The following is a 17,246-nucleotide window of genomic DNA, read 5'->3' as shown; positions in this document are numbered from 1 at the left end:
TCTCGTACTTGTTTGAATGAACTTGTACAATTTGATTGAGAATCTAACAATGTAAAGAGAGTAGAGTGTTTGATGGCTTACAATTCCAAGCATGTACTCATTGCTCATGTGCATTACAACTTTAGCATGTAATCATGCTTACATTATGCTCATTGTATCCTTTTTTTAAAATCAAAATCCTTTGCTCCAAGACTTGCAGTAGTCATCCAATAAAAGAGCAACAAACAATGCCCTCACCAAGGTATAACAAATGCAAGAAACATCAATGATTGCATACTCTTCTCTTCTTTCAATCCAATTGTTGGCTTCTTTGCATGTATAGGGTAAAATGATTGATAAAATGTGTGGGAATGATAAAGAGCAAGTAGAGGCTCAAAGCAATGTAAGCTATATGCAAGGGAATGATGAAAATCCAATGATATGCAAGAATTTTGCCCTAAACCCTGTTTTCTCCCAAAATCCTAATGCCCTTGGCCAAATTGATCAAGAAATGCATGATTGTATAGAGAAGATCAAGGGAAGAAGGATTGTGGATTAAAAATTCAAGAAATCCCGCCACAAACTCTAATGTTGAAGGCAATTCCCAAAACCCTATTTCTCTCAAAAAACCCTAAAATTGTGATTATTATTGCAAATCAATGATATGAGAGGGTAGAGGAGAGATAGGAGAACACCCTGGATCTCAAATTTTTTAATTGAAAATCTTAATTTTCAAGAAAACCCCAAATCATTCAAGAGAGCCAAGAAGCTCTAAATCTTGGGTGGAATCAAACATTGAGCACATGCATATGGAGAAGAAAGCATAGAAAAGAGAAACTTGATACTAATTTTGGAAAAAGTTTAGGTGAAACCCTAATTTCCTTAGAAACCCGAAATCACCAAAATGTTGATGCAATAATGTAAAGTTTAACTTAAATGGAATCTTACATCATAAGGAAGGCTTTGCAATTGATATTATCATTCCTTTCTCCAAATTCCACAAAATGCACACGGCTTCATGGGCAATCTCATGGCCAAAATCATCAAGAAAATACTCCATTGGGAAGCTATAAGCAAAGCTTCAGCCATGCTTACCCTTCCCAAGCTTCAATGCCACCAACGTCGGGCCGTTGGTGGAGAGAAACGTGTAGTCATGGGATGGGGCCATTCGAAGCCATTGATGCATCAAAACCAAGAGAATTCCTTCCACGGCTTGATTCAAGACTTTAGGGATCAGAAAATTTGCTTCAATTCCACCATGGAAGCAAAAACATGAAGAGGGAGTTGGAGAAGGAGATGTGTAGGTCCATACCTTCAAGTTTTGCCCACCCTAGCCAATTTTTGGTTCAAACTGTGCCCGATCATCAAAATTACTCCAAATTTGATGTAATTCTTCCCAAAATGAGATCAAATCTTAGTCAAGCTCCATGATCTCTATACCCACTAATCCTTGTAAGATCATCTTGAAGTATTTCATGCATGAAACAAGATTTTCAAGAAAATGTGAAAATTTTCAAGAAAATCAAGAACACTCAAAAGATTTTCAAGAAAATTCAAAAGAGTGGATTAAAAGCAAAGCTCTGATACCAATTGAAATGGATCTAGACCAAATATCAAGAACTCAAGACATAAACTCCAAATCTAGCATCCATTGATGGGCATCAAACACATATGAGAAATCCATGTGATTATGATGAAAATATAAGAAATCCACATGCACATGTAGCAAAGAAGGTATGTGCAAAAGGCCTAAGTGATTTAACCTCTCACCGTGAGGATAGCTATCACGCTTGCCATGAGCCCTAGGCCATGAAAATGAAAGGAGCCAAGAGTACATATAAGTGTCCAAGATATGAATGACCAAAAAAGATCCCTATAATGAACCTAAGGTAGTAGCCTTGCCCATGGCCCATTATTTGCCTCTGATACCAATTGAAATGGATCTAGACCAAAGATCAAGGAAATCAACACATAAAGTCTAAATCTAGCACCCATTTGTTGATGGGCATCAAACACATATGAGAAATACATGTGATTATGATGAAAATAGAAGAAATCCATATGCACATGTAGCAAAGAAATTATGTGCATAAGGCCTAAGTGATTTAACCTCTCACCACCATGAGGATGGCTATCAAGCTTGCCATGAGCTCTAGACCATAAAAGTAGTAAAGAAGTTATGTGCATAATGCCTAAGTGATTTAACCTCTCACCATGAGGATGGCTATTAAGCTTGCCATGAGCCCTAGACCATAAAAGGCCATCTTCAAGAAATGAGTCAAGAGTACATGTAAGTGTCTAAGATATGAATGACTAAAAGATTCCTACAATGAACCCAAGGCCCTATTTATAGTAGCCTTGCCCATGGCCCATTATTTACATATTTTGACCTTAGCGTCTACTTCATTACAACATGAGCTCAAGTTTTCCTAATAGTTTTTCTTCCATGACATTTTGCATATTCTTATGCCTTGCAAATCCATTCATGTAGCTTTATTTGGATAATCTTCCAAAAATATTTTTTAAGACTCCGATGTGTTCATACTTTGATGCTAACTCTCATCTTTATTTTGTTATTAATTATGTCCACAAGCTCCTTCATCTTTTAAAATTTATACATTCTTTCTACATCTTTTCTTATTTTAAATACCACACTTACATAGTTGAGATAAAGGCATGTGTTGGCTTGAACTTTAAATTATTTTGAATACCACACTAACGTAGTTGAGATAAAGGCATATGCTAGCTTGAACTTTAAATTATTTTGAATACCACACTAACATAGTTGAGATAAACGCATATGCTAGCTTGAACTTTAAATGTAATATGATCCCTTTTATCTTAATGTTATTGATGTCTTAATATCTTAATACCCTTTGTACTTCAATTATTATGTTTTGTTACTATAGACTTCAAAAGATTGTAAGCCTACCTAGTTTTCTCATACGTTGTATCTTTTATGGAAACTTTTACTTTTTGGCCAATTAAGGATCTAATAAAACTATTACCTCCTTCAACTTGAAGAGGCAAATCCATTAATGCAAAATGGAATAATAGTGTCGGTAGCAAGAAGATATCATTGGAATGAAGGCTTTGTGTCACTTATCACATCACCAAATTCTCCAAATTTTAGGCCTTGGATCATGTAAATGTTTTTGATCCAAGGTCTTTGAAAATCTATGAATTAACTTTCTTTTTATTTAATTTTTTGGCTCTTTTTAGATAAGTGAAAATTGTACATCCAAATATGTATTCTTTTAATATTAAAAATATCACAAAGTCCAAGTTCACTACCATCTTTGTGGGAGAAGACAGCATCATCAGAGCTTCGAAGATGTATCGCGTGGCACTCATAGTGAAGCGCAGAGGTGCTGCCCACTTTAGTCTCCTCGTCACACCTTGCTCTCCACCCCTACCTCCACATAACGACGATGATGTGCCTCTCTGGGATCTTCCGTCGGCAGCAGCCATCGCCCGCCCCGCTTCCAGCGAGGCTGAGTCCCAGTTAGACAGCTGCCCAGCCGCTCGCGTCGTCCATTGCGCTCTCCATAACATCGGAGTCATTGGGCTCGATGCTGCCGATGCTGTCTGCCGGGTACTTCCTCCTGTTCATCCTTACATTCATTGGAGTGAAAATTGAATTGTTCTCAGTGCGTTTCTGCTTCGTTACGATCAAAATTCCGGATTAGCTGGACTTGTAGGAGAATTCTGCACGATAGTTCGCAAGCTAATTACATAACACTCTGGGAATACACATCATAATCTAAAAGGCGATGGCTCACATAGGCATGAGTAGGTGTTGGTAAGAGTTAATACCTATAATCCACGACGCAATGCGTTGAAATGAAGAATAGACAGAAAGTCTGCTAGACATACATCTGAGTAAACCTTGTGACACAATCGTTTGAGCAGGTATTGACGTATAAAGAATCTAACTTTAGACTGATCCTGAGGCCTAGCGTCCCTGAAATACTATTGCAGCAAAGAAATGAAAAGAAAATTGGGCCAGGTCACTAAACCAGCATTCGCAAAATACCATTGCAAACAAAGAAATGAAAAGAAGGGCCAGGTAACTAAACCATTGCACATGCTATAAAAGCGTGTGTGTGTGTGTGAGAGAGAGAGAGAGAGAGAGGGAGATTGTATTCAAAGTCCACTAAACACCCAAAGGGTTTATGAGACTCTCTACTTTGGTTCACTCCACTATAGGAGTGAAGCAAGGTTGCCCGTTATCTCCTTCATTGTTTGGTATGTATGTGGATGAGGCTTCTCACTACATTGAGAGATTGGGGGATAGAGGAGCCCAGCTAGCAGGTACATGGATCCCACTATTGTTATATGCTGATGATATTGTGTTGATCTCTGACTCCCCTGAGGGTATGCAGCGTCATCTGGATGCTTTACATGAGTTTGCACATGATAGTGGATTGTCTGTCAACCTTGGCAAAACCAAGGTTATGGTGTTTAACACCACGCTACAGTGGGTTAGGCGATCAGCTCCCACATTTACATATGGGTAGGAGATTGTGGAGTATACAGATGCATATACATATCTTGGGGTAGTATTCAGTGGGCCAGTGTTTTCGATGAGGAGAGCAACAGAGACTAGATTGACTAGAGCACATGCAGCCCTGGGTGGTTTGGAGAGGATGTGTTCGCAGGTTCAGTTTCAGGAACCTCGAACGAAACTTTGGGCTTTTACTGGATGTTAGAAACATGAAAAAAGTATCTTCTACCAAATAAAATGGGCCCATGTGCTACGTGAGCCAGTGGATAGATAGAGAGAGTCAAAGCTCCTCCTCCTCTTGAATGGTGTACCACAACAATGTCCACCTCCTATGTCGGTACATCTCAATGGCATCTGAGGATGTCCTGTATTTGCAGGCTGGTGAGTGGTGGGTCTATATCTTTGGGGTTGGTATGTCGGGCTCTTTGGAGAGGTTGTGTCCTCTTTTGGTGACTTCTTGGGTGCATGGTGCTAGAGGGTCACGTGCTCGGTTGCAATATGCTCTCTTCTCTCGATGAGTCGGGGTGGGTGGCATCATGATTAAACTGATCTATATAAAGCCATAATCCCCCATATGAGCTCTGTGGGTACCCCCATCTCCTGTAATGGCCTCATGAATCTGGCTGTGGGCACTGTATCAAATGCTTTGCAGAAGTCCACAAAGCTACAATAAATTCGTCGCCCATGCGACCTGCCCTCCTCAATAATGGCCCGCAGAGTCAAGATGTGGTCAAGAGTAGAGAAACCTCTCCTGAACCCTGCCTGTCCCTCTGCTCGAATGCTCTCTCTCTGCCCATCTACTCAGCTGCTGCACAAGAATGGATGCATACAATCGTGCTAGTGTGTGACCAATCATAATAGTGCGATAATTCCCTGGCTCCATAGGGTCCCCTGACTTGAAGATAGGCACGATGGTGGACATACTCCAAGTCTCGCGTAAGCCTTCACACATAGCACGATTGAACATCACTGCTAGAAGCTCTGCCAGCATGTCTCGCATGAATAAAGTGCTCAGCGACCAATCCATCATGATCATATGCTCTCCCAGTCTTCATCCTATCAATGGCCTTCCTTACCATCTTTGCGGTAAAGAATGTACATGTCTATGGGCATGGTGCTGGCGGGTTAGGAAAAGGTGTCTGTCCAGGAGCTGTATATAGAGATGCTTTATAACTACATCACCTCTGTAGAAGTGATGGCCAAAGCAGGGGAGGACTCATGAAACAAACGCCAAGCCTCCCTCGAATCCTAGCTCAAGAACAGCTGGTATAATTCCTGCTCTAGCTGAGCAAGGAAGGCCCGCTTCTTCCTTCACCCAAGGCGCCGGAAGGCAATACGTGATTGTCGGCGAGTAGTGACTCCCAAAGCAAACCCCCGCTGCAGTCGGCGGGCTCTTGTCTCTCTGCACTCCTCATCGTACCAGCTGTTCTGGGGCATACACCTAGAACGCTGTCTCTGTCCAGGCTGAGTATGTGGATATGCCTCTCTCGCTGCATCCTGTAAAGTCTCTGTTAGTATATGGGTCAGCTCCTCTAAAGGTCTCCCTGGCTCCTCTATGTACAACGTCTATAAATCCCATCTCTGTAGATAGCATCAGTCTCTGAAGTAAAAGTATATCGAGTGTGATCTGCCCCTCGTGTCCTCTGAGCTGTGGTAAAGTAAAAAGAGATGGTCAATGTCAACAATGCATGATCCACTAGTACCCCAATGGGCCGAGATCCAATTGTGAAGTCCTCAATGCATGAAACAAAGCTCGGCATAGCCATAACATAATCCACTGTGCTAGCACCATGTCTATGTGGAAAGCAAGTAAAACCAGTTGCTGACGGAAACCTCTGCAAGCCATTAAGTATGGCCAACCCATGTGCAGTCCCCATATCTACCAAATATCTCCCATACTCTGCGCACTCCACATCCTGTGAGCGTCTGTCTAATCCCATATCCAGAGTGTCCAGCTCTCTCAGCATCTCCTTTGAGGTTATCATAAAAGGCCGTCTGGCGGTTGCCTGTCCGGGCATTAAAGTCCCCTAACAGGATGATGTCTCCATCCCTAGAGAACTCCCATATGTCATCATCTAGCACAGAGAAAGGAGACTGCCGTCTAGGTGCTGCATATGTCGATGTACTAGGAGCAAAGTAGCATATGGCAATATACAGGAATCTGCCTGTGTCGGCCCTCAGTCTCACCCACATATATTTGGCCTGATCATCTCTCCAAACGATGTGTAGAAGCGGTTGCAGCTCCTTCCTGAAAAGAACTGCCACCCCCCTTGATCCTCTACTACTGTGTACCGATCTCGTCCCTACTCTGCAAGCGGTCTCCCATCTGTATCCTGTCACCTGTGGCATCATCTGACCAGGGGCCTGGTGAGTCTCCGAGTAGAAGACTATATCTCTATCTCTAAAGCTGTCCTCAAAGGCACCTACATCAAGTTTGAGGGATCCATTGCAGTTCCAGGCTGCCAGCTTTAATTTGGTCCCATAGGTCTCGCACCGTCATGTAGAGCGTCGCTCCACGATGACCACCCTCCCTTCTCTATAAAATGCTATCTTTCCCTTTTCTCTTGCCACCCTAGTTAACTAGTTACTAGCTACTAGTCAATTCTACACAAGATTTTGCATCATTTTAATCTATCAGAGATTTAAAACCACATTTCAGCCCCAAATAATCATATTGGATGCTCTATTTAGCTACCCGAAGGCTCACATTGTATGGTGCTTCAATTGCCGATAGTGTCTACATCAAATCGGAGGCAACTACATCAATTTTGGAGGCGATTTCTACATCACAAAGGAGCTAGCTTCAAATCAGCAAAACAGCAAACAAAGGGCTGATTTTATCATCATTCCGAGGCTCTACATCAAGAGGGAGAAGCTCTTCTCAAGTCTACTTCAACCTGGCATTGGATAGCTACATGCGGTAACAAGACTAGCTACATTTCAAGCCATTCCAATTCTCTCTACTCTACTTTACTTCATATTCATTTTGCTACATTGCCGTTGCTTGATTGTAAAAGGTTAGACACCATCAAGAGAGTCTGTTGATAGGACCTCCCTTGCATTGCATAATCACTACCACACATATCATGGGCAAAGATGACATTTGCATGTTCAACAGGGTAGGATTTCATACTTGGCAAGTAAAAGTAAAGGGCACATATCAAAACATAGAGCAAGAGAAAGAAATACATCACCATCAACACAAGGCAACACAAGACTGGGTGCAATCTTCCCCCCCCCCAACGTGAGTGGCTTCTTCTCGTGTGGGTATTTGTGATATATTCCAAAAGTAGGCTTTCAGCCAAAAATAAAGTATACATCCATATTTGGACTTTGCCATTTAATTAGCCTTTGTCCTCAATTAACCTTTGTCCTCAAACTTTCTAAGGTTTGCACAATTTTTCTGATGATGATGATGATGACCATGTTGATGAAACCGAGAGCAGCCACTTCGTTTCCTCCGTATCCTCCACTCCGTCCATCTCTCTTATTTCTAATAAAAAGCATGCTAGAGGGAGTTCCAAAAATGGCTCAAGTCAATCTTTTGAATATTATGACAACTCCTTATGTTGTATCCTTGAGTTGAAGATGATGTATTAACTTTATGAGATCCATTATGTTGTATCAATGATGATCATTGGTGTTGAATCCATATGAGAACCACCATGAATCACATTAGAACCTTAATGTTGTATCCAATCTTTATCAATGTAGGTCATAGGTGTTGTATCCATATGAGAACCACCATGAACCACTTTTTTTCTTCTTTCATGAGAACCTTAGGAAGTTAGAGCATGTGTTTAAGAGGGAGATTGTTGAGTAAACACATGTTGCTCACACTTCCTACTTAGCCATGTGGGAACTATGCCTAGATCATTCTAGAACCTCTATGCTAAAGCCTATATAAGAGGACACCTCTCATGCTTGTATGTATCTCATTTCTCTCATGCTTGTATGTATCTCATTTCTCTCATAATCAAGCTCTATTTCTCTAAGGCGTTTTTCTCTTCTCTCACTACTCTTATTGTCATGAATGGTACATGTGTGCACCCACCTTAGAACCCCAACAACTGGTATCAGAGCATTCAAGGCTCCTCATGGGCACTAGCCACTTTTAGGTGTACTCTCACTTACTTTTAGGTAGATACACACCCTCTCTCTCAAACCCACGAGTTTTTTAGCCTAGAAGGGTGGAAAAGTGAAGCCATGCAAGTGGGCTAGCTTGACTTTTGGGCCATCTACCTCACTTTTCCACCCTATGAGAGAGAGAGAGAGAGAGAGAGAGAGAGAGAGAGAGAGAGAGAAGCAGTAGAGCTCAAGTATGAGAGAGATTGCACAACTTGAATGGTACTCATAATATGTGAATGAGGGACCCAAGTACATGCTTTTATAGGCACCAAGGCCTTATCTTTTGACCGTAAATAAGAGGGTTTCACACCTAGTGTGTTCACACCACTAAGGACACTTGACTAGACTCCAGACTAACTCTAAAATACCCAACAGTGGGGACCTCTAGCCCTGTCCTAGTACATTCAATCGATTGTCCTAGTACATTCAATTGATTGCCTTTTTCCATCTAAAAGAGCCACTAAATTTTTAAAACTAGCAACTTTTGTTTTCTTTACTTTTTCAAAATGAAGTAGGGAAACGTTAATGCGAAGTTGTATTTTTAGTCTTGACATGCTTGTCATGTTTGAGCTTGTTAGATTCACTAGTAAAAAGTCAGTATTGGTACTTTGCTAAGATGCGTTTTTTTGCTGTACAGTTGAAGGCACAACTACTTTCAATTTGGGAGCTGATGCAGCCTTGGAAGTACTGGAAATTTGTGGAAGAGCCTGAATATGGTCCTGGACCATCAATTCACACGATCTTTTTTATGACAGACTTGGGTTTAGAGGGTGTATTACCAACAGGTCTCACCTTCTTTTATGTGTTTTTTTGTTGTTCTGTGGGGCATGTTTTTTTTTGAATCTGCCTTGTTTGGATAATGTTCTTTGGTGACACCTTATTTGGATCCTCATCTTTCTCAGGTGGATATTATAATGTGAGTTTTTTCAGGAGCAGGCCAATGGTTGAATTCGGGAGATGCATGGGGATTTCTCACTGGAGGAAACAAAGGGGTGATGCGAGTTGGACCCTTAGCTACCTATGCCTTTTCTCCCCATTTTCCACAAGGTTTACAGCATAAGTTCAACCTTACAATGAAAGCTCAGGTAGGAGCTGTTGATACCTGTGCTCTTTCCATTTAGTTGCGATTGGTTTTTCTTATATGTATTCGAATATTGATTACATTTTTTATTGAGTTTAACAAAGTGGTTCTTTATTGGGTGCATGTCTCGGTTACAAAAATGTGAAAATGGCATCTATTCGTGTGAGTGGAAACTTTTAGCGAAGTAAAACTCAAATGAGTGTTGCTACTAGTCATCAAATAGCCTAACAGCATAGTACACATTGAGAGCTAAGGTCACTGAGGTTATGGAGGATATAGACCTTTTATGTGCGGTCATATCTTTTATTTGGACGCACACCATGTGTGAAATTTAAAGAAGGATTCAAGGTAGTTTTAGTATTGTTGACGTCAGGTTGGTATAGACCTTGCATGTACAGTCATCCTCTATTATCTGGATTGATGCTGTTGGGTATTTCGGAGTTAGTATGGAGTCTGGTCAAGTGTCCTTAGTGGTGTGAACACACTAGGTGTGAACACCCTCTTATATAGGGTCAAAAGATAAGGCCTTTGTGCCTATAAAAGCATTGTACATAGTGGAAGTATTATTATACTACGATCATTCTTGTGTGGTGCAAACTTGCTCTCTTGGCTTGAGTATCTTTTTCCCTCTCTCTCTCCTTGCGTTATCTCTCTTCCAATCAGCCTGCATTCAGCATCACTTCAGGCCTTGATTCAGCATACAGATCAGCCCCAGTTCAACGCCAGGTTTCAGCCACTGTTTTCTGCATCTGTCCAGCATCAGATCACCTGCGTTTCTGTCCAGCAGCATCAGATACTCTGCGTTTCTGTCCAGCAGCCTCAGAACACCTGCGTTTTCAGTTCAGCAGCTTCCCTACAGGTCTGCATTTCTGTCCATAGCAGTTTCCAGCCCTGAATCAACAGTTTGCAGCAATTTGCAGCCCTGAATCCACAGTTTGCATCAGCATCCAGCCTTCTGTGCATCATCCATGCATGCAGCAGTCATCTGGTGAAGGTAACACAGCATTCATAAGTGTTTTCAGCATTCTAACATAGTGTAGAACAGTCCACCTTCTTCTTCTCTTAGCCTCAGGTGTGCAGCCCTTCCTCATGCCCTTGGGAAGAGTGCATAGGCTCGAGATCAGGTCATCGAGGTGTTTCTACAGCAGTGTACAGATCAGCCACTCTCCGATCCTCCGAGATCTTGCGTTTGGCTTATCTACAGTCCATAGTCATTCTCTCTAAAGAAATAAAGCAAATACTATCTCGTTAACGGGATAGGGGGCCCTTCAGTGGGTAATTCGGGACCCAATCTGGTGTACAGTTATCATATCTCTCTCTCTCATCTTTTTAAAGTTTGAAGTATTGAAATGGATTGCTAAACTGGCGAATCTCAGGATACAGAAGACGGTGTGAGCATTTGTGTGACAGGATCTTCCAATACAAAGACTTCCGCTGTATATCACATTGGTATCAGATTCAGATTGTCCACACACACCGTATCCTAGTGTGGGGGCATCCTTGGATGGTTAGATTGCGTTCCAGCACGACCACCGACTGCAGCATCATGTCTATAGGAGAGAGTACTCATCAGCCGGAAGATGTCTCCCCCGAAGGAGACCTCGTTCTTCCGCCTACAGCAGACACCATAGCTCTTCTAAGAGCTCAGAACCAGCTGCTCATGGAGCGTCTCCAACTCTTGGAGGCAGCAGCAGCACGTCCTTCTACACCTCCAGCAGCACCCGACTACATCTCCCTCTTCTTTCAGATGGAACAACAAAGGAGAGAGGACGAGGCCCGAAGGAAAAGAGAAAAAGAAGAAAGATGGGACTATGAGGAAGCCCAACGCAGGATCGACGAAAACCGGTGTCAGGCTGAACTCGCCGCTCAGGAACACCAACATGAGCTTGATCGAGAACGTATGTTACTCGAACACCAACGGGAAAAGGAGGCCATACACTTGAGGTATCAGCAGCTCTCCTCAGCTCTCCCCAGTCATAGGTGTCACCAGCCAGCAGCCCGCAGCAGCATCAACCACCATCATTCGTAGTCAACCAAACTTCAGTAAGTATGATGGTAAGTGTGATCATTCATCAGTTAATCAATTTATTCATCAGTTTAATGCTCATTTTCCATTAGCTAGGATCACAGACCCACAAGACAAAGTCCACTTAGCGGCTCCCCATCTCACTGGTGAGGCAGTCACTTGGTGGCAGCATTGGTCTAGTATTCATACAGACCAGGGCACAGGTGTCACAGCCTTTGACTGGGACATCTTTGTCCATGACCTGAAGACCAGATTTCTCCCGCCTTAGTACATGACCGGTCTGAAAGACGAGTTCTATGGACTCAGACAGAACGGATCCCCAGTGCTTCAGTTTTCCGGTAAGGTTATTACTTTAGCATAGCAGTTAGGGTTATCTTAGGGTTATTTGAGTAGGCCAAGATGGAGCAATTCATTCGTGGATTGGACTCTAACATTCGGTTCACCGTTGGTAACTTTGAACCAAGTACATATGACCGGGCTCTGACTCTCGCTCAGAATGAAGAAATGAAGCTTAACGGGGGCAAGCCCAAGCAGGCATCTCAGTCTAGTACCAAACCCCAGCAGCAGCAATCAGCTGCACAAACAGGGAAAGGTACCGCATCTTCTAAAGATGCTAAGAAGGACAGCAGTAATAGCTCCAGTTCAGGGGGTAAGAAGGATAAAGAAACTAAGAAAACCCCTGATGAAAAGGCTAAAGCAGGCATTACTGGAGGTTATCTTCCTCCAGAGGAGCAAAGGAAGTACCAGTCAGAAAATAGATGTTTTTTCTGTCATATTATAGGGCATGGTAAGAAGGATTGCCACAAATGGCAAGCGGCACAAGCCGCCAAAGCTCCTTCTGCCACAGTTGCCACAGCCTCCCCCCAGCTCCTCCAGCCCCGCCTACTACCTCAAATGCAGTTCAACTTTTACCTTCCATGCATCCTATGCCATCTGTGGTATTTGATGCTAAGCAGGAGGGTGAGAGCGATGCTGCTTAGAAGAGCCTCATCCGAGCTTATGGCTCTGCCCAGGGCCGACAATTTGTAGTCCTTTTCGATATGGGCAATTTTGAAGACGCCATCTCTCCCCAGTTGGCTAATAAATTGAACTGCACATTAGTCCCATATCATCTGGATGTGGACGGGTTTACACCTGGTCTTCACACCCACATTTCCCAGAAGGCACAGCAATTTGCCTTTGAAGTTCAGAAGGCCTCATTTCAACGAGATTTCATCGTCTCACCTTTGTTGGGGTGTGACATGATCTTAGGAATTCAGTGGTTTCGTCAGTATGAGCCTATTCCCAATTGGGGGCAGGACACTTTTACTATTTGTAAAGGTTTTCCTGAGCCTGTCATGATTCGGGGGGATAGAAGCATTCTTGTCATCCCATTGATTTCACATCTCCAGGCCAGACGAGCTATCCGCAAGGGAGCAGAAGGAGCACTCCTTTATGTTCGTGCTCAAACAGCCCCTCCCTCAGTAGTAGCATCCCTTACATCTTCAGTCCCTCAGTTAGCAGACCTCCTATCCAGACACCAGGACATTATGCTTAGGGACGATCTCCCGCCCAGTCACCCTCTCGCCTTGAGGACCATCACATTGATTTGGTCCCTTGATCAGATCCTCCTAGCAGGTTTCCCTATCGTCTTTCCAAGACTTTAGAGGGCAAGTTAGAAAAGCAGTTATCTGAGCTTCTCTGAGCCGGATTCATTCGGCCTTCTTCCTCCCCATTTGCTGCACCTATCCTATTTGTCCAAAAGAAGGACAAGTCTCTTTCCAAGACTTTAGAGGGCGAGTTAGAAAAGCAGTTATCTGAGCTTCTCCGAGCCGGATTCATTCGGCCTTCTTCCTCCCCATTTGCTGCACCTATCCTATTTGTCCAAAAGAAGGACAAGTCTGCACGCCTTTGTGTCGACTACAGGGCATTAAACAAACTCACTATCAAGAATAAGTTTCCTATGCCCAGGATAGAGTACATTTTGGAGCGTTTAGACGGTGCTAAGTTTTTCACTAAGATCGACCTCAAGAGTGGTTACCATCAGGTCCGCATTTTTGAAGCTGACATTCCAAAAACAGCTTTCCGGACAGAGCGTGGTCACTACGAGTTCGTAGTCATGCCTTTTGGGCTTACAAATGCACCCGCAACGTTCAATAAGATGATGTCTAGGATTTTCGCAGTCCACATTGAGAAGTGTGTTTTCATATTCCTTGATGACATACTAGTCTTCTCAGCCACTGCGGAGCAGCATGAGAAAGATGTGGAGAAAGTCTTGCAACTTTTGCGAGATAATCAGCTCTACATAAACGCCAAAAAGTCTATCTTTGGTGTTAAGGAAGTTCAGTATTTGGGCTACATCATCGGTTCTGATGGGATTCGACTGGACCTATCAAAGGTTCAGGAGATCTTAGATTGGGACATTCCTAAGACCGCCCAAGAAATCCGTTCATTCGTAGGTCTTTGTCAGGCCTATAGTACCCATGTCCATCAGTTTTCCAACCTTGCAGTACCTCTTACCGACTTGCTCAAGGGGGTGAAGACTCGCAAGCAGAAAGTCTCAGTTACAGGTAAGGCACTTGATGCATTCCGCGCACTCCAGAAAGCTGCCTCAGAAGCACCTGTATTAAAGTTAGCATCATGGGACGAACCTTTCGAGGTCATCACCGATGCCAGCAATGTAGCCATAGGTGCAGTCCTCCAGCAGGACAATAGACCCATGGCATATTATAGCAGAAAGTTGGATGTTGCCGAAAAGAATTATTCGGTATATGACAAAGAGCTTTTGGGTGTGATCACGGCGCTCAAACATTGGAAGCCTTTTCTTTATGGACAGGCTTTCACAGTGAAAACAGACCACCAAGCACTTAAGTGGCTTCAGACTATGCCCAGTGCCCAGTGGAGTGATCGACAGGCCAGGTGGAGTCAAATCTTCCAACAGTTTGGAGGTATGATTGAATACATCCCTGGTAAGCATAACCCAGTAGATGCTCTCAGTCGAAAGTCTAGCATCCAGGGAGTCCAAGAAGCTACCATTCTCGAAATCACGGGGAAGGACTTGGGATAGTATGAAAGACCAATATGTCGACTCCTTAGTTGGAGGACATAGGGGTATCAACAGTACCCTCGAGAAATTAGAACGGTCCTTTTATTGGCCAAAGATGAGGCGTGATGTCTACGCACATGTACAAGCCTGTAAGATTTGTCAAAAAGTCAAGGTTCCCCATACAAAGAAGGCATGTTTACTTCAACCTTTGCCTATCCCCGACAGACCTTTCATCGACATATCTATGGACTTTGTAGGGCCTCTACCAGCATCCACTGGATCCCGTAACACTCAGTGTTTTACCATTGTGGATCGCTTTAGTAAATTCTGCATGCTCATCCCATGCAAGCATACGGCCATAGCCGAGGACGTAGCCCGTCTGTTTCTCAAGCATTGGTATCCAATTTGTGGTTTGCCTAGCACCATAACATCAGACAGAGATTCCAAGTTTACCTCGCATTTCTGGAGGGCATTATTTGAAAACTTTGGAACTAAGTTGCAGTTGTCTAGTGCATTCCATCCCCAGACAGATGGCCAGACAGAAATTTATAACCAGTTGGCCTTTGATGTCCTCAAGTCATACTGTCATGACCAGCAGTCCAAATGGGAGCACTATCTTCCATTGGTCCAAGCTATCTTGAACGACACTCATTCATCCAGTGTCGGACGGACTCCATATGAAGCAGCCTTTGGTCGCCGTTTTTCTTCTCTTTTGACGAGAATGGTGTCTCCATCTTTAGAGGCTAATAAAACCACGGAAGCATTTTCCGAGATCATTGAGTCAGTCAAGGACCACTTGACCAAAGCTCAGGAAGCATATAGCAGACAGGCAAATAAGTCTAGACGAGATGTCCACTTCAAGGAAGGGGATTGGGTCTATTTGCGTATCATGAAGCAAAGATTGAAACAAGTGGGCAAACGTTGTCCCAAGCTTTCATTCCGTAGTTTCGGCCCTTTTCTAATAGTTAAGAAGATAAGTGATGTCTCAATAAAGTTAAAGTTGCCTGCCAGTTGGACAATGCATGATGTTTTCCATGTTTCTTGGCTAAAACCATATGTTGGTCCAGAAGTGTTTGATGTTTCAGATGAACAGCAGCCAGATGTGGTAGACGAGGCAGAAGTTATTGAGCCTGAGCAGATCCTTCTTCCGGTCGACAGATTCGTCAGTTCTATACGAAATTTCGAGATCGAGGCACCCACGAAGCCGTATGGCTCGTCGAGGAGTTCTTCCAGGAGTACCCCCAGTTATTGGTGGCCTACTTGGAAGCCATGAACCTGCCGCTAAGCTAATCAGGAGGGAATGTCACATGCACTCTGCACTCAGTGCATGGTGACAAGATGGCTCATCATCAGAAGTGCAGCAGTTGTACAGTTTTAGAACCCAATAGGATGATATTTGTCGTACGCCGTGACCCCATTGTACATCCTCAGTCCAGGATAAGTCAGGCACAAGCTACGTAGGTCATTCCTAAGCCTTAGCGGGCCAGTCAGTCAGTCAAGTCCCTTAACCCACTTGGAGAGAATCATTCGTGCATGTAGAGTCAGTAGAAGCCTTAGGGTTTGCATTAGAAAGCACTCTGCATCTTGCATAATATGCATGCATATGCCTGTGCATCATTTAGAACATCCCAGAAGCCTTTGGGAATTTACTAGGATTTATCTGGTATTTTTCCCATATTTAATAGTATTTATTTAGCATTATTTGTATTATTGGGCATTTATAAATATAAACTTTATTAAATGACCAACCTCCACTTAGTATAAATAGGCTTGCATAGAGCTTAGTTTTTCATTCAGTCTTCATTGTGCTAAGAGCTCTCCTCCTCAGCCCTAGGAGCATCATTGCTTTCAGCCCTAGACTAATCCAGCCCTTGGAGCTCATAAGCTTGCTTCTCCAGCCCCTTGAGAACCCCTTGCTTCAGTCAGCCCTAGGCGCCTGCTATCAGCATCCAATCAGCCTGCATTCAGCATCACTTCAGGCCTTGATTCAGCATACAGATCAGCCCCAGTTCAACGCGAGGTTTCAGCCAGTGTTTTCTGCATCTGTCCAGCATCAGATCACCTGCGTTTCTGTCCAGCAGCATCAGATCCTCTGCGTTTCTGTCCAGCAGCCTCAGAACACCTGCGTTTTCAGTTCAGCAGCTTCCCTACAGGTTTGCGTTTCTGTCCACAGCAGTTTCCAGCCCTGAATCCACAGTTTGCAGCAGTTTCCAGCCCTGAATCCACAGTTTGCATCAGCATCCAGCCTTCTGTGCATCATCCATGCATGCAGCAGTCATCTAGTGAAGGTAACACAGCATTCATAAGTGTTTTCAGCATTCTAACATAGTGTAGAACAGTCCACCTTCTTCTTCTCTCAGCCTCAGGTGTGCAGCCCTTCCTCATGCCCTTGGGAAGAGTGCATAGGCTCGAGATCAGGTCATCGAGGTGTTTCTACAGCAGTGTACAGATCAGCCACTCTCCGATCCTCCGAGATCTTGCGTTTGGCTTATCTACAGTC

General features: G+C 43.5%; 1 protein-coding gene across 1 annotated transcript in view; it reads left to right on the top strand.

Annotated features, from left to right (window-relative positions):
• Nucleotides 1–3,271: 3,271 nt before the first annotated feature.
• Nucleotides 3,272–17,246, top strand: part of LOC147625532 (Metallo-hydrolase/oxidoreductase superfamily protein) — a 174,218-nt gene continuing 160,243 nt past the window's right edge. The window contains 3 exon segments of the mRNA XM_086817033.1: nucleotides 3,272–3,574; nucleotides 9,252–9,399; nucleotides 9,551–9,699. Coding sequence (XP_086673159.1) covers nucleotides 3,314–3,574; nucleotides 9,252–9,399; nucleotides 9,551–9,699 — 558 coding nt within the window. The 5' untranslated portion in view covers nucleotides 3,272–3,313.

Source organism: Cibotium barometz, chromosome 23 (genome assembly GCF_041138505.1).
Source record: "Cibotium barometz isolate CiBa-2024 chromosome 23, ASM4113850v1, whole genome shotgun sequence".
Classification (NCBI taxonomy): Eukaryota; Viridiplantae; Streptophyta; class Polypodiopsida; order Cyatheales; family Cibotiaceae; genus Cibotium; species Cibotium barometz.
The sequence above is the reverse complement of the archived record's forward strand: the minus strand, read 5'-3'. Positions and strand labels throughout refer to the sequence as shown.